At 38.5% G+C, this 18,597-nt stretch overlaps 1 protein-coding gene across 1 annotated transcript in view; it reads right to left on the bottom strand.

Moving 5' to 3' along the window:
• The window catches only part of LOC149298729 (staphylococcal nuclease domain-containing protein 1), a 356,956-nt gene that overhangs the window by 16,229 nt on the left and 322,130 nt on the right, over positions 1-18,597 (bottom strand). Inside the window, exon 18 of the mRNA XM_089487066.1 lies at positions 6,691-6,832. Within this exon, the coding sequence (XP_089343192.1) occupies positions 6,691-6,832 (142 nt within the window). The remainder of the gene's footprint in view (positions 1-6,690; positions 6,833-18,597) is intronic.

Below are 18,597 nucleotides of genomic sequence, written 5' to 3'. Positions count from 1 at the left end.
ACTATTGTACATCTTATAACATTTAATTTAAGTCTTCTTTCAGAGAAACTGAACCCAAAGCTATAAGAAAATTAAGATGTAGACAAAGACAAGTAGGGAGATTACACAGAGAAGAACTAAGAGCAAGTTCGTGAATCTGTCATATCCTTAGAGACTTTATTAGATGGAAGGGCTAAATGAGTCTTATGAATGCTCTTAATTGTACTGCCTAAAAGTGAACACTTCATTAAACACAATTAATTCAGAGGACGCACAATATACTGACAATAACAGGTCGGTGCTTAACTCCTGCCATACCCATGTGCCACCAACGATAACATCTAATGTTGTTCCCAACATAATGTATAATCTGTACTACAGCTCTCAGGTCAGTGGGAATACAAATATAGGTCTGTAATATGGCATTCATTTACAATAAATTGGAGGAATGCATCACAGCACGTTACAGAAAGAGAATCACCACAGGCATACTTAATGTACTTGGCTGACAGAAGGAGAAATGCTATGAGTGGAGCCTCACTAATCTATAGAAAAAATGGATAGAAGAAATTTGAGACTACCCAATTTATTTTAAAACAAGGACAATGAGTAAACTCAAAATGCAGCTTTTAAATGATTATTTCAATTATTGAAGGTACAGTATTGATTAAAACCTATATCATGCATGTGAAAAAGTAATTGCCTCCCTAAACCAGATTGGGCCACCCCCGGCGACAACTGCAATCAAACATTTGTAATAACTGGCAATGACATTGTCCCACTTCTTTGCAGAATTGTTTTAATTCAGCCAGAGTTTTGAGGATGAGCTGCCTTTTTTAAGGTCATGCCAAAAGCAAGCCGATTCAAGTCAGGACTAGTCCAATCCAATATTTCTTTTGAGCCATTTAGATGACTTGTGTGCTTCTGACCATTATACTGCTGTATAGCCCAACTGAGCTTGAGGTTACAAACTGATAGCTGGGCTAAACAGACAGGAACAAAAGTTTTTGACCACAGATTTTATTCAGAGTACACCGATGACCATTTTAATCTTGCCTGACAATGGAATCCGTCCAGTTTTGTATTGGTCTGCAAGAACCAGGCTATTTATTGTACTATATTACTCACATTGAGTGATGTTCTATATGTAATCATTCACATCTTTTAATTTATCTTTTGGTTCTTCCTTTTTTGTCTCTAAAAACTGTTCTAATAATCAACAAAACTTAAACTGGCCTTATTCTGGAAAGGCCAACAAAAGGTGCCTTTTTGTATGCTAGCTGCAATCATGCATTGTGTGTGAGAGTTGGGAGCACAAAGGGGGTTCATCAGGTTTCAAGAACTACTCCTGCCATTCATATAAACAATGTGACATTCAATATCACTGACAAAATATCACCCATTATACAAGAGCAGATACATTCTTGAAACAGAAGCTTACTGGGGTTGGCCATTTAAAATGTAAAGTGAAGTCAAAAAGTTGAAATACAACACTCCTGCAATCTCTGACATCAACTCTCCCTCCCTGTATTCAGATGTTCACCAAGCTATAAGAATTACAATGCGGTCTCCATTTTATTATTCTTATACCTTGGTGAACGTCTGAATGGGGGGGGGGGTACAGGAAATTGCGGCATTGATTTTGCCACAGATCTCATTCATCATACTTCAACGATCAAAACAATTATACAGAATGAAAATAAAAAACCTTGGATCTTTTCAGTAAGTAAATTTAATGAACATAAAACCTGTGTAGATGACAGTTCAACTTTGAAAGATTTTGTATAATTTACATTATAACAAAAACACGTTAATGTCTGTATTTTGTATATTTAAAAGTCTAAAAAGATGATAAGGCAAGTAAAAGTATGTTTAATCTTGAGTCAGAAGGCAAATTACAGGGTCATGTTTATTTAAAAGGCTTTTCTTGGCGATAATGTTTGTATTTTTCAAATTAGAGTGCATTATCTATAATACCATGACCCAGGCTGACTCTGTAGACAGTAATGAAGCTTTTACAGGCTGGGGACTGTATCCACTGAAATAAATGCGAAAGACAGCAATTTGACACTAGCTTCCCAAGACCTGGATTGAATAAACCTTGTTTGATCAATATAGTATTAACACTTGTTAATGGTTTCACTGTATTTGCATTAAAAAAACACCAAACAAAAACACTAAGAAGGTTACAAAGTCAGTCTAATATCCAGTATTGGAATTTGCATTTACTTATGGAAACAGGATGGATTTTTAACATCTCCATGGTTAGGCCTTTCACGCTCATTGACCAATTTCTCTGTACGCAAATCAATCGGGGTGGGGTGTCTTGTTAGGACAACTACACCTTCCAGAATGTGCCAGGAGATGAGTTCAAATGAGCACATCCCCTGTCTGGCAACTGGGGGCAGCGATTCTGCAAAATGCAATGGAAGGGGAACACCATGAAAATGTAGGGGAAAAGGGACCGCTCAGCAATCGAATGCATCCAATGCACATGATTGCTGGAGCATCCCATTAATAGCTATGCTAAGGAGTATCCCTTTAATTTATTTGTCCTTTAAAGTACTCTACCAACTTGGGATTGGAGCCCACGGCGTGCTATATTCAAAACCGTTTACTTTTCAAAAATGCTTCTATATCTATCCCCATCCTCACAAGATGGCAGCAAGACAGCCCTTGCAGAGTTCCTTAGCTTCAAAAGAAAACAATATTATACAAAACTGTAATGATAGATTTCTGTTGAAACAACTCCAAATTGTAGCCAAATATAAGTGTCTGTATCTCTGTTAAACTGATGCTACTCAGCAGGAGAGGAGACGTTGTGCTTTATCTCCCCTAAGATTTCAGAGGTTTAGACACCAGATTCTCCAGATGGTGCTTTAGCTTCAAGGATAACTTTGCACTTTAATTGACCTTGTAACAATAGAGCTTCTCCGTTTCTTTATACATAATGTTTGTGTCCTACAGAATCTCTTCACCATGCAGACTACCCTCTGCCAACCAATACTGTCATTTGCAGGAAAGCCAAACAGCTGCCAGAGCTTCTCTTATTACTATCATAACACCCATTAAAAAGAGCACTTGCGGTGCTCGCAGATAAACATTTTGGAGGAAATCCCTTAAAATGAATTTAAGTCATGTTTAAAAGGAAAATACTACTTCCATTGATTGGTTTGTTAACGACGGGCCATTATATACTCAAATAACCGCTAAATACCAAGTATATTCAGTACACCGTATACGTGCCCTCTGCTGAAAAGGGAAAGACAGCATTAGCAGTAGTGACTGATTCATAGTGGCATCAAACTTCCACAGGTATGGAAAACAATGCAAAAAATGGACGATGAGAGAAAAGCTTATGGGTCTTGTTATACACATAAATACCACAATAGTGTATGGTGAATGCATACGTAGCCATTTAAGGATATTTTTCAATGCTTTCAGGAGCATACATACAGGTCAGCAAGATACAGACACAGAACATGAGAAAACAGTTTCAAATTCATTCTGAGGATACAATGCATAGCAAGGGAAACAAAGTATAAGGGGAAGATGAGAAATGAAGATAGCACGTTTACTGGTAAAGGTTTTCAAGAACATGTAGAACTGCATCATCAAAAGTAACCTATTTTATGACAAGGCGACAGTCGATATGGGAGCATTTTGGGTGGTGGTTGACATTCTCTGCACTTCTTTTGGAAACAGATCGGAACAATTCACCCCGTGTTATCAGGCCAGCCAATTCAACTCCAGAGGCTATTTAGAAAGAACTGTGGGAAGCAGCAGACCATGCTGAACTATAACAATCCAATCAGAAACTGACCAGGCATTTCCCAGCCAGTGCACACTAAAACGGGCCTTGGGTTGCGCAGGTCGAGGAGTTCAGGGAGAGAGGAAACAGAAAGAACATGTGGTAATGAGGCAGAAAGGAACAATAATAAGGAAATGGAGATGCATGCTGAGGAGAAAGGATGATGGCTTTAAATTTTGGTGACCCAAAATAATTTAAGGCAGCCCCCTCTACCACCAGTGGAATTATGCACTATTATAAGCTATACAGAGTATAGACTACATTTTTAATACACTATTCGGAGGCAAACATACACATTCCCCTTGTGATGGTGAGGCCTGTCATGGTTGCTTAGCCATTGGGAGGATGGTGAGAAAATACAACCACTGAGCAGATGGATTAGGAAGAGCATAAACAGCTACATCATGACACTGGTTCATCAAGCCACTACTTTTACCAGCTTATATTTTTGATGAAATGCAAGAGGTGGACACTGCAGTATTATTCGATGGCTTATATCAATATGGACCGCACCTTTTATTAAGAGAAGAATACTGTTAAGATCTAGAGTATAATTTCTCCTTGGTTACAAGTATGTGGGGCAAAACAATGGGCAATGCAATAGTTATACAGCTTTTGAAACCATGACAGTACAAGTATAATTGGATGGCCAAGGGACCTTAGATGGTAGATGCACAGTAGAGCATAATGAACACACACTTACATGCAAGTTTCCCTACCGTTATTGTTGTAACTGTTGCATTAATATTTAAGGTAGTTCCCTGAATTAAACTATGGAGCTGGTTTATATTAAAGTTCTATATTTAAGAAAGCCTTGCATGGGATATAAGCACACATTCATATTACAGGCTGGCTGTAATAATCCTCCTGTGTTTCTCTTGGGATAGAAGGACAGTGAATAGTAAAAACTTTTTTAAAACTGGGGAACCAGAAGTGTCAGAAATATTGTATGGTAAGAAGAAAAGCGCTTATGGAAAACAAAAGAATAAGAAATGATGGTTCAAGTGGGAAGAGGATGACTTAACGTGAGGACTGTTTTCCTTCAAAATGGCAAAAGGACTCTCTCACAAAGCGGTTACATTGTCACCTCTCTAACAATCCCAGATAATATAAATGGTCTGCCCTCAAACACTGTGCTACCTGAGGAGGAACGATTATTATGTATTATATCCCACTCTGTAGGAAACCTTATCTGTTGGCAAGTATTTGAGGAGACACTTAACCACATATGAAGGACCGTTTGAGTTCTCAAGTGCTAACTTGCTTACATATAATTGACACCCATGTCTTATATGCTGCAACCAACTGATGAATGTAACATATATAGAACTTTGATTATGAAGTTTCTTCTGCTCTGCGACACCATTTCAGAATCCTGTAACAGACTGAACATTAATACAGGGATTCTGAACCAGATCTCCCCCATGTCCCTGCTATTTTGACAGGCCAAGTATACACAAAGTTTGCAAAATGTCCCATCATATTGATAAAATAGTCTCTATTTCCAGATAACGTATTTTGTATTGTTTCCTCAGCATTGAGTACTATTTGATGTTCCAAAGACACATGTAAATGCGTAGAGATTTTCCTGAAATACTCCCAGGGTCACAATGCTGACACTCCAGAGACTGGTGCTCGTTCACACTGATGACATTCATGCACAAGGTATTCCCAAACAATTAGGAGCCTTACCAACAGTTTTATAAACATACTCTTGCTAATCTCTCTTGTAGAATTACAATGAAGGTTGTCTTCAAGGTCACACATTTGAATTTTGCACACTGAAATAATTTCTGCCTACACAGTGTTTTGACTATGCCTAGGGGGTCCTTTGAAAAGACACTAAAGTAGGAAACAAGTTATATTTGGACAGAGGTAATTTTATTTCTTCACATATTCATTTTTAATAATCATCTCTGCATTCTCGGTGCATCTTATGTCTCAATTACATCATGGCATTTGTCCACTGGGAAAAGGGATCTTATTAAACAGTTTTCAATTCCCTCCCGCCATGGATTGCGAGAGAGATCTCCCCCGCTTTCTCACTCTGCCACCAACTACCACTGAACAGAGACCTCTCATTTGCCATCAAACCGTAGACTATTATCACGGAAATAGGGAAGATGCTGTGAGTTTATTATGGCTCGGGGCAATGTTGGATGCTTTCTGGTGAACTAATAATGTTGCCTTAATTAAACGAAACTAATTAAAAAAATAAAACAGAGGGACACAGTGGATGACAGGAAGGTTTGATTGGGTAGAGGCTGTAGTGTTTCCATCTGCTGTATGATAGGAACGGTAGACAGGACGCCGTCTTGTATAATTACATACGTACACAAACATACACTTGTCAACCTGATTCACGATACTGTTTACACACCCGAAGCCTTGCATTAACAATAAATGGCCAATAGGTGCTTACTAAAAGTAGGAATAATCAATAGTTAATTTTTGTCGACATAGTGCCTTATGCAAGTTTATAAAAAGGTACAAACTCCCCTAATGATAAACGTGAATGCTACATTCAATCAGTAAAATACAGTGGTCTGCAGACCACAATAATAGTTGCATTTTATTTTCCTCTAACAGAATGATGAAAGTGGTCAGCAGAAATATATATAGCTTAATTCTAGAACATCCCTTTTTTGATATTTAAAAATTCTTGGGACAAGCAGCAGTGACCTTTCCTCTATTCCTTTCTGCCAGGATGTCAATGTTATGTATTGCAATAATATCGCACCTAAAGTTCACAGCAAGAGTTTAATGAATTTTGTGCCTGGCCAGGAGCAGCATTGCTGTGGATTTATGTGGCTATAAAAGGAGGGGCACAGAATGAACTTTGCTGCACATTCCATTGTGGCAAAGCAGTGAGTCAGACTTCGCTGGAGGAAGCTGCTTACCTGTCTCTACGTCCTGGACATAAAAATGCAGATCATCCATTATCTCGGTCACAAGCACAGGCTTGTAATTTACAATTCTCTCTTTCTCTTCCACCACCGTGACTACTTCTTCAACTGGCTGTTCCTCAAATGTAGACCAGACCTGGAATGTAAAGAAGATTTTTAATAACGTGTTAAAGGATCAGTAAAGAGTAAGCACTTGAATCCCTGCACTCAGGGCTTTAAACTGCTAAAATTAGGCTGGTAACAAGTTTTAAAGAACTTTTAGATTAAAAAAAAAAACAGGCAAATTAAATACAGTGTATAGAAAAGTTTGTTCTTTAGGAGTTTGGCTTTCATTAAGTTTTTTTCTTGGCGCAAACTTGATGATTTCATTTAGCTTTATAGCCCCAGCACAATCTGTATCAAAGGAGGAAACTGACAATATACAGTTTAACAAAAAGATTAATCTGTGTTAAGACATACTGGTACAGAAGAGAACTTTAAGGTCTATTAGAAAGCAAAGTTTTGTGTTTGGCACATATTGTACACAAACATGCTGAATATTTCCAGTCTAAACGCATTAGCTTACAAAAAGACATTCAGAAATACTGCTCAGGGGGTAACAGTATCTTTGAACCAGGCTTACGCAATATCTCATGGGATGTTTGTCAATTTGTAAACCCTGAATCACATTCATAATTAACATTGTTCCTTAGTCACAGAAAGGCTGGCGTACCTCTCCACAAATATAAGGTATGTACATTTTATCCCCTTTTCTATTTGCTTCCTCAAGTAGTAGGGAAGTTTAAGATTATTTGTCTGCTAGACTCATGAGTATGTGTACATTTCCACCTTATGCTTTGGACAATCAGGGGTGGTTAGCTGAAGTTTAATCACGAACATTAAAATGTAGTATACAGTATGTTACAAACAAGGCTCTGTTCTGAAGTGCCCATAAGGCAGCAGTTCTTGGGTACAGCCTCACCTTGTCAAAACCGTCCTTGGTAACCTTAACAGAAATAACTTGGAAAATGACCCAAAGTCCCCAGCAGGTGGAGAGGCAGCAGAGTGATGGATGGGAATGGACAGAGATGCTAATTACTCTGTAGAAGCATTAGTGACTACACATACTGCAGTGGGGCTAACCCTTCACTGACGAGATGGCGCACTTAAAGTAGAAGAGATTTAGTTTGAAGCAAACTTTCTGCAATTTCTAAAAACTATTGTACGTCATAACATTTATAAACGATACATAAGATTCTTTATGTAATATCGGCAACGTCTGGAAGAAGCTAACAAGGGCCAGTTTAAAAGTCAAAGTATTTGTTGTATAGGGTTAATAGCTAAATCGCCAGCACTGTCTTGCGGCACAGTATAGCAAAATGAGAATAACAAAGGAACATTACTACAATATTTAGTATCTTCCAAGATATGCAATGCCATTCTAACAATGGTTTACCACCTTCCATAGGAAACAAAGTTCTCCTTTGGAGAGGCATGTGCAACTGGCAGAGAGCCTCTCTCAGTGTCTTTTCTGATCCTGAAAACCTCTAAAATTACTCTTTCATGCCATACCAACTAAAAATGGATGAACCTTCCTTATTAGACTTGGTGACAGCACCAAACCAGACAGGTTCCATGATCTCCTGTTGAATTCTATAATACACATAATTCAGTTACGTGATTTCTGAGAAACCCAAACCAGTCACGAGATTGCATTAATGTCAGCAGTCATAAAGAAAGGTTTAGAAGCAACAGCATGTGGTGGGCATTTCAGTGAATGCCCCAAAGCCACAAATGCTTTCCACATCCCTTTTCATGGAGATCAGTGTCCATGGCACACACACCTCTTACTGCGTTTTGCCTATTTGCTTTTGTTTGGACGATGCAAGCTCTGTGGTCTCTTATCCACCCAGCTAGTGCCTCAGCAGGTTTCTGTTTCAAGAGTAGAACTGACCACGCTCATCACAACAAATTACTGGAAACGACAGCAAAATGTACTAAAGGTACATTAGGTATTACGGTTTTCTTTTTTCAGATACTTTTTCTAGTAAATACAATTTAATCTTTACAAGCCAACAAGAACAATGTTACTATCAGATATTTTACAATAAATTTAAAGTAACTGATCTATAATGACTCATATTTATGCTTTTGAGAACTTCAAGGAAGTGCGCTGGAAAACCAAAGAAAGGGCTTTTCAGAAATACATATTTAAAATCACACAGGCTTTAAAAGAGTCCCACAGGTAAGAACCTAGGTTATCGTTCCTTGGAGCAGCAATGTTTGTATGTGCCAAATACTATTATACTTCTGATTCTTTAGGAAAGGCCTCACAACCCATATGTTGAATTAACATGGACACTTTCATCATCTGTGACAGTAGTCATAAGTAACTTTTTTTTCTTAAAAATGCTGAGCACAAAGTAGCATAATGGGAGACGGCTAAGAAGATAATAGAAAATAATGTATTGCGTGCAGATTGGTGTACTGCACTGGTTTAGCAGGCCCTGGCTGTGGCCATTTTGTTTAGGTCAAAATATTGTCCTCATTGCCTGGTGAATAAGGCTACTTTAGATATGTATTAGTTCACTATTTCGTGGTATACCTTATCCTTGGACAACACATCGAAGGAGTACATTTCTTGGTTATGAAATCCGACTGACCAAGAATTGTTTCTCCTTATGGATACATTTTGTAGACAGAGGGCCAAGATTGCAGCCTTATTTGATTTCTTGATTATCCTTTGATAGTGAAAAACTGTCAAACCATTTGAAGATGAATGGCACACAATCCAAGAATCAATGTTCATACTAGCAGGTAAATTATATGTACTGGTAACACAATCTCTGGGGTTGTTAAGTGTTCAACGATTGAAAAGTGACCTTACAGCAAACAATGGAACACTTTTAATTGGATCATTCCATTAGGTACTATAGCCTAAGAACACCCTTTTAGTAGAATGTATATATAATATACATATCTAATACATACACACAATGCACAAACTGAATGTGTACATGTAAAAAAAAAACAAAAAAAAACTGTACCCAGACTGAGGATATATAGTTTTCTCCAAATAAATTACGCAACATCACTTATTACATAGATCCAGGTTACATTACAGCTGTACAAAACCATGCAACCCCTACAAAGTCATGTAGATTTGTGTTGCTTTTTTTCTACTCAGAAGACAAAGTGTCATGGTATGGATTATAACCTCCTTGCATTATCCTCATTAGATTATAGAAGAGAAACTATTATGACTCTCCTTGTTTTGCTCTAAATACTTTGCTTTATTTTCCAGTGATTGCTATTAAGTATCTAGTAAATGTTCATTGATGTGATAAGGGGTTGCGCAGCATCATTATTTTCCCCATTGTAAACATGCATTTACTTGTTTGTATGAAGCGATCCTTGGCTTATCGCATTAATGGAATACCTTTACATGCGTGCATTTAATGGAGAATATAGCTTTTCGTCTGAGATCTGCTGTCACTGAATCTAGTATAATAGTTATTAAAATAAACTATCGTGAAGCGGTGTACAACGTTTCAAGCTGCACTGGGAGACATAAAATAAAGCAGAAGACAATGCATATAAGAGCTCTTATTTTAAATGCACTATTTGCATATTTCCAATATGTATGAACTATGTATTTTACTACAGTATATATTCTACCGCTATATAAGCGGACATGCAAAAGGTTTAGGCATACATGCTTTCAAAAATAGACATGTTAATGTTTTGGTTTTTTTTTTAACAAAATGTAAAGCGAGTGAAGGGAAGAAAAAGTAAATCAAATCAATATTTCATGTGACCACCCTTTGCCTTCAAAACAGCATCAATTCTTTTAGGTACAGTTGCACACTGTTTAAAGAAATCAAGTTTTTTTTGAAAGCATTCTTACTTTATATATCTCTCCATGCCATGTTTAAAAGTTACCTAAAGATTTTCGAAAATCACTAGGTAATCTTCAGTTATTTTTTATAGTTATAAAGTTTTCAGCTCTCTAATGGGGCTTTAGAACAGGTTGCCAAGTGCCACCACATATTTATATTTGGTGGTAACAAAAGGTTAAGAGTACTGTAACAGTTTCCATAAGTAAAATTTAGTGGATTACTTTCTTAATGGAACTAAAGTAGAGGTTTGTGGCGGTAGAACGTCTCTCTGTGTACTTTATTTCCTAGAACACTCTTATTATAAACCATGATTCTACCGAAACTATTCCCGTATGAGCAGCTGAACATCTGCTAATGCACCCAATTTGCAATATTACATCTTAAATGCAACCAGTCAATTTCAACTCCTATCAAACAACACAGCAAGCACAATTTATTGTCTATGGGAGTTGATTTTAGATTGAGAAGCCAGGATTTCATCAACTTTTCACAACAAGGAAAAGGGGGTGGAAAGGTAAGGGTGATGACAGGGAAGAAAGTGGAAAATGTGGAGGGAGAGTGAAAGTGTGCTCTGCATTTAACAGCAAAAATTAGCGACATACATTAGTTAAATGCGGTATGTCTGCATTCAATGTATATTTTCCATAAGAGAAAACTGGTCATTCTAAAAACCCCGAGGGCCCACAAATAGCTGTTGTACCAAACACAAAGTCATAAAATCCTTGATATACTTCAACACAATCTGCAGCATGGATTTGAAAAGATGGATGACCATGACTACTTAATCAAGGCCAGTCACATGCTTAGATGGCAAAGAGCCAACTGCAGATTATCTCACGTATGAAACCAAGCTAAATGTTCCAAAAAAAACTCGATCCATATGGGAGTCTAGATTGGCCAATTCATTTCATTTAAGAGTTATTCCAAGAAATGCAAGTAATGGGATCATTTGCTGAACAGTGAGGTAGGCAACCCAAAGGAATCTATCAATCACTGGATCTTATCACCACTTTGCACTTGTCAGATGGCAGGACATTTTAACCTAGTAACTGCCATGCGGGGGCAGTCAAACACCAGAGAAAGTTCTCATTGGTACAGAGAATCACTATAAACAGTACTAGCATTTCCGTGTTTCAAAAGTTATTCTCCATGTTGCAAGATACTGTCTCCCCCATTTAACTCAGCACCTGTAATGAATTTGTATTTAGGTGGTAAAAACCTTATCACAATTTGGGATTTGTATAACTGACAGGCATCAAACCGTGTATAGTTCAGTAATTATGATTTGCTACTAGTGGTTTCCCTACCAATCTTTCTTTTAGTAAGATTTTTCAGGCAGAGTTGTGCCTCGGCAGGCTATACGGTTGATCATGAAGACAACCAACAAACTGCATGCATGATGCATAGCTGCCAGCAGTCCTGAAAATGTTACTGTTGTCCTAGTTCTCATTAATGCTGACTGGGGCATTGCAAAGGCATAAAAAGGAGGAAGAGCTAGAAATATTCTTGTCAAAGTTGGCTTGCATACACTGAAGGGTTAAAAAGGAGGTAGCTGAAGCAGACTCTCTGTTAATATGAGCAGACAGGCAGGCATTTTAAGTTAATTGATCATTGATTATGTTAGATTATCCCACTGGAAATTCTCCAGACTTCTATTTATTATTAATGGATTAAGGTACTTGGTATTCTTACATATAAGAGATGGTTTATAGTTTTACAATTTAATTTTTTAACTGTATGGGTGCCATCCCAACCCTTCTTAGTGAGAGACCAATAGTTTGTCCGGCAGGGTGAAGGGGGAACAAAGAAGACAACCAGGGAAAATACAGTGCGACAGGCGGCAAGACGAAAATAATAGGATGTAATTAATTACAGACTGGTCTGCCCTGACAAGGCTTCTCTTGGCATACAGGCCTGTCAGGGTGCATTACCACGCAGAGTTAGCGGACACAGCCTGGCAAGGCAACAGGACACCAGTATGATTATGAACGGAGACATGGAATAAACTTAGAAGAATATCCAAAAATACCGTAATTGTAATTTGCACTGGGTCATGGATCTGCTTTCATATGGAGCTTTAAGCGTGGATAATTAACAAATGGAAAGACAGACACCCAAGCCATATTTGCACAGACTATTAATCTGGGACTTTGTGTTCTCTCTAGAACGTAGCAGCACAAAGCAATGGTGGCCTCACTGAACACTTGCGTTAATAATGGCACATTACTACATTGAGGGGTAGAGCTGCAGCTGTATTTACAAAGCAGCAAATAAAACACATCCAAAACACTGTAGCTTTTATAGGATAGTAGTATTTAACAACCAGCCAGCACTAATAAAAGATGCAAGCAACGCAGGCACAAGAGAAACTATTCAAAGTCACATGTGTAGGGCTGTATATATAATTTATACCTTACCCAAGCATGGCGTATATATGGATTGGGACGTCGGCAGAATTGGTTGGGGCATATCAACATATTTCTCTATTTCCAAAAAGATGTATCGCCACTTCCATATATCAAATTATATATTTAAATGTAAGGTACAATACCTCAAGTAAGGAGGTGTGCAGGAAAAAACGCAGAAGAATCTGCATAATTTCCAGTCCTCATTACCTCAACTCTAAAAGCTGCCATTGCCAGTCAGCTGTGACAGGAGAGGAGTAAATGTGTAGGGATAACTATGCAAATCCTCCAAACTCCATTCTAATACATATATTGCTTATTTTAATCTGTAAATCTATCACAAACACGAGATCAAACAGTAGCCAATACTTGCTTATTTTTTGGGGGTATCTTCATTACACTGACATATGAGGTGCCCTCACTCAGTTATTCTTAGGGTTTGAGAAAGTAAGGTCTGTAGCATTCCAGCCCCATTTTACCGTAAGTGCATATTGGAGTCCATTTTGCATGGACTTCAGTGCATTTCACTGCATGCCAAGTGCAGGTGGTGTTAATATGCCTGCTTTCATCCATCTTAACGCCTTCCCAGCATACCTCTACTGAAAGCAGGGCACATACAATAGTGTGATTTTTGTATATGTTCCCATTCTAATTCAAGGGTGCGGAGCTCCAACTGAAATTAATGGAAGGAACAGCTTTTAACATGAATAAATGCTATCTAAACACTGATGCATTGCAAGCATACATGTGATTATATACCATACTTTAGTTTGTGCAAAATACACTCAGACATGCATTAAAAATAGAAATACAATTTTGGGTACTAGGGTTTTCATTGAAATTTCAGCTGAAGGGAATACACCTGAATGTGAACTTACACTTCCAATGTTATTCCTCAAATCAGAGGACAGTAGCAATGTCTACCAAGATTGTACCCTTCCAAGAATTGCGCACCATGTAGGAGTCAGCTGAGGTACATGACAAAAGTGAATTTCTTAATATTTCTTCCCAGCGTTTATAAATTGGCCTTATTTATTATTGATATATGCAGACATGCTTTGGTAGTGTTTGGTACAGCGGTTTGGGAGACTGACGCCCCCTCGTCTGTCTCTCAGGAGTGTGCTCATCACTGAGTATTTTTTCATCTTTATTTTTTTGGCACATCTATATTTATCACTGGCTGTAATGAAGATGTACAGATTTCGTGTAGCAAGGCCCATCTGCTCACAGCATATGCTGTCCTCTATCACAAAGGAAGAGGGTGGGTTAGACCAGGGCCGGATTAACGTAGGGGATGATGGAGCTGCAGCTCCAGGCCCCTACCAGAAAATAGGCCCAGTCAGGGCTGGACTGACCCATTGGGAAACCGGGAAATTTCCCGGTGGGCCGGCAGACCAACATTCAAAACTGTCGCACAACGGCTGCTTTGAACTTCGTGGCCGGGTTGGCGCTTTGAAGATGTGACGTTCAAGGGGGCAGGCTCACAGAAGGTTTTCCTCGTGACAAGGAGAGGATCTTTACGTCAGAGGAGAGCAGGGGAAAAAAAGAGAAACAAAAATGTAGGTATTACCAAAAAAAAAAAAGTTAGGGGACCCATATTCAAGGGAAGGGGGTGGCTGGATTTTGGCATTACAAAATCAATATAAACAAGGGGGGGATGTGGCTGGGGTAATACACATGGCAGTGGGGGCATCACATTAACCAACACAAGGGTGTGGGGGCATAAATGCACAAAGGGGGGCAAAACACAAGGTTGTGGTGGGGGGGGGCACATCAATAGTAAAAGGGGTCCGTCTGGGGCATCGATACCCAAGGGGCAAAAATATAAAAAGGGCAGTTAATGACAAAGCAGTGTAGAAAATACAGTTTTTATGCTTCAGTGTGGCAGAGCCTGTCCTGGTGTGTGTGTCTATGGGTGTTGGTGTGACAGAGCCTTTCATGGTGTGTGCTTGGGTGTCAGAGCCAGTCCTGGTGTGTGTGTGTGCATGGGTGTCAGAGCCTGTCTTGGTGTGTGTATGTATGGTTGTCAGTGTGGCAGAGCCTGTCCTGGTGTGTGTTTGGGCGTCGGTGTGGCAGAGCCTGTCCTGGTGTGTGTGGGTTTGGGTGTCAAAGCCCATCCTGGTGTGTATTTGGTCATCTGTTTCCTGGCACTTTACTTACTGTAGGAATAAATAGAACTATTTAATTTTTATTTATCCAGATATAGAACTCCCTCCTGAATTTGTATTAGAAATCAGTGAGAGGAAGAGTAAAGACTTTGTGTTATTTAATCTATTTCAATCTGCACATTTTATCAAAAAAGGATTAGTGGCACTAAATTGTGGCTACCTTTTGTAGTGTTTGGATATACTCCCAATCTCATCACATAAAATTCTCTCTCGTACATCTGCCGAGCTTTGATGTCATCTTTATCCAGCACACATGCATGTCGATGAGTTAAGATTCTGTCCATTGCCAGGTACTTATTTGGGCCTTTAAAACTTTTGGTTCCTGGGATTTTAATGAATGCGGAACAATTTAATATAGTTTTGAATAGAATGATTTATAGCTATTTGGATGGTAAATAGTGCATCTCAGATAGGTGTGTGTAAGGGGTGTGGCGTGTGGGCACAAGAACTCGACCAGGCGATACAATACATGGGGCTGGTGTCCAAATATTTCCAGGGCTGCTTTTCATTCACAGTCCAGAGTGCCGCCAGGGGCAAAAGGGGCAGCTCCCCCTTGAGGAGCCAAGGAGTTAAGATGCTGTCTGTCTGTTCTGCCTATTTTATTTATGTCCATAAAAAGACCCACCAAAATCCTCTGCACCAGGCCCATGATGCTTTTAATCCGGCCCTGTCTTAGACCCTGCTCTGGTCAGGACCCCTGAGTTCCTGTATGGAGCGACAATGTAGGTGTATGGATTCTGTGCAATATCCAAAATTATTCTCCTTGGCTAATGTTTGAAAGGTGGTCCATCATTACACTCCACAAGCAAGAGTATGGGCAGATATTCTGCAGGTAAAGTATGGTTTGTATATAGAAATGTGTACTTAAAAAAAATTAAAAAATTAAAATAAAAATACATACAGAAAAGAGAAAATCCAAATCCTGGTCTTCAGGTGTACTGACAAAAGGCCATTTACTTTTTCATTATATCTCAAGCAACACATCTGGCATGATCTTAAGTACCAGCTGTGGGATCCAATTTAATCCTTGACCTTTGAGACATTCCCTACTACCTTACAGTACCATTAATAATGTATCCACTGCTTGCTACATCTACCAAGAACCTTCTCCATAAATCCACTAGCAGCACTCAACTGTTAGAACCTACGGTGCAGTGTTTAAAGTGAATTTGAATTACAAGAAATTATACTTGTGCTACCCTTTAAAAGCCATACTGGCATAAAACAGAACACTATATTCTGTAGATTTGATCTTTGACATCTAAAGACTCAAAGCTGGCCTTAACTAACCACAATCCTCTCTGTGATCGCAATTCAGCCTGTCAATACCAATTACTTTCCCATGGATTCTACACACAGTGGTAGCAAAGGGAACAGTTATTAAAAGCCAAAGCTCTTTGAGAGCAAGTGAAAGCTACATGTAGTAACACTGTTTCCTGTTAGCTATATTTATATCTGGGCGGGCTGCCATTGGCTCGATCCAGCTTGTCGAGTCCTGTACGTAGTTGATGCTTGCGAGGTCTTTCCGTAAGTTACATGTGAATCCAGCTCAGTGTCTGCTCAGAATGTGTTGCATTATTTGGCATACACCTCTAGCTGTATATCAATAACACTCTTGTCTTTCAGATGTATTGATAGGATAACTTTCTTTTAACATACTTGCCTTCTCATCTACAAACTGTATAGACTCATATTATTGGTATTGGGATTGCTTGAATGCAATTAAATTTAGATCAGCTCTCTTGAACACAGTATTTCATTCCTGACTGCTCTTGGCCAAAAAGATCAAAGTTTAGACAAGGATTAGAAGTACCAAAGTATGAGAATCAATCCAAGTTTGCTGAATGCCAACAACAGGGATCACAAAAAGTTGTAATCAGGAAGGGCAGCATGAGCGCTGTATTAGCAAACTGCCACATTTCACTTTGTTTGAAATCATGCTGAACAGGCTTTGTTAAAACATGAAGACAGACAGTATGATGGAACCTTCCCCCAATGGATTGGAACAATGGCTAGTATACTGCGCAACCTTAAAAAAAGGATGCTACAAGTTTTAGATGAGTATTGCTTACAAGTTCACAACTTAAGAATTTATTATGGATGGGTAACTCCAGGGTAACTGGAGATGCTCATTCATTAAGGCATTATGCACCATATCGTTCTAGAAAAACAAAAAGGTACCAATTATTAAAACTCCTTAACAAGCTTTAAACAATATTTGTTGTACTCAGATCCTGGATTGATATTATTGCTTGGTGTCACTATTTTGGGAAATAACAATGACTATCCTACCATGATAATTCCCAGCTGTGCTAGAGAGTATTACTCTTCCACTGCTGATTGGAGTCCGAAAGGCTGACAAACTAGAAGGTAGAGGCAAACACTAACGCACAGGCAGACTATTAGTGCTATTTAATATAATATTATATATATATATATATATATAATTTAGAGTAGTAGGGGGTATGAATCCTGCTTTAGGAGGCTGGTTGTCTGTTCCAGGCTGCAAAAAATATATAAAATAAAGTCAGTGCCAATCTAATATCTCTGGTGTTTTCAGAACTCAGAATACAAGCAAGTCTTTCCTTAGTTTGGAAACATCATGCCAAAGGCTAAAATCAAGACCCCAGTAGTAACTGTAGGCTTTTGTCTTATAAAAGGTTTAAGGGCACTGTAAATATCTACACAAAACATCACACCCTGGAATTGCAAGGCAGACTAGGACACAGCCACCATGTGGTGTGTGCGCTTTTATAGTATGCATAGTCCATTTCTGGGTAGTGTCTAATGGAACCTTATAACTTGGTAAATTTGGGGAGAAAAAAAATTGACCCCGCTCAAGAACCGAATATGGACATTAAAACCCACCAAATTTCTTTTAAGCAACTTTCTTATATGGACGGTGCAATGGTGACACAATCTATTGGGGTTCTATGTAAACATCTCTCGTACAAAGTTTGAAAACTTTTTCACATCACAGTAACCGAGTGTTAACGTCGGATATGACTATTCCATTGGTTGCTCAAAACTTTGCAGCATATGTAGATGTGAAGGTGTGCACCTAGTCACCACTGAATACACCTAGTTGGCGACTAATAAAAATAAGGTGTTTGAGAACTGACAATTGCTTAAGTCTATTGTATCCAGGATATTAGATCACCTAAGTCATAAATCAACAGTTCAATTAACGATAGGCTAGTTTTTTTAATTAATGTAGGACATGTTCAAACATTGCCATAAACAAAATGAAGCACACACATTTTTCATGTGCTAGTGATTGATAGCTTCCCATGCTATATGGTGCGGTTTTGTTAATCTAGCCTCTAAAAGGTGTATGTAAACTTGTGTAACCACACAGTTAAACTGTTTATTATATACAGTTAAACTGTATATAATAACCCTTCTGCTGACTCCATATTACAATTACCATACACATAACAAAACTGTTAA

The sequence above is a fragment of the Sceloporus occidentalis genome, unplaced genomic scaffold, assembly GCF_023333645.1.
Source record: "Sceloporus occidentalis isolate IW3139 unplaced genomic scaffold, rSceOcc1.0.p SCAF_31, whole genome shotgun sequence".
Lineage (NCBI taxonomy): Eukaryota > Metazoa > Chordata > Lepidosauria > Squamata > Phrynosomatidae > Sceloporus > Sceloporus occidentalis.
Note: the sequence above shows the minus strand (reverse complement) of the source record. Positions and strands in the feature narration are given on the sequence as shown.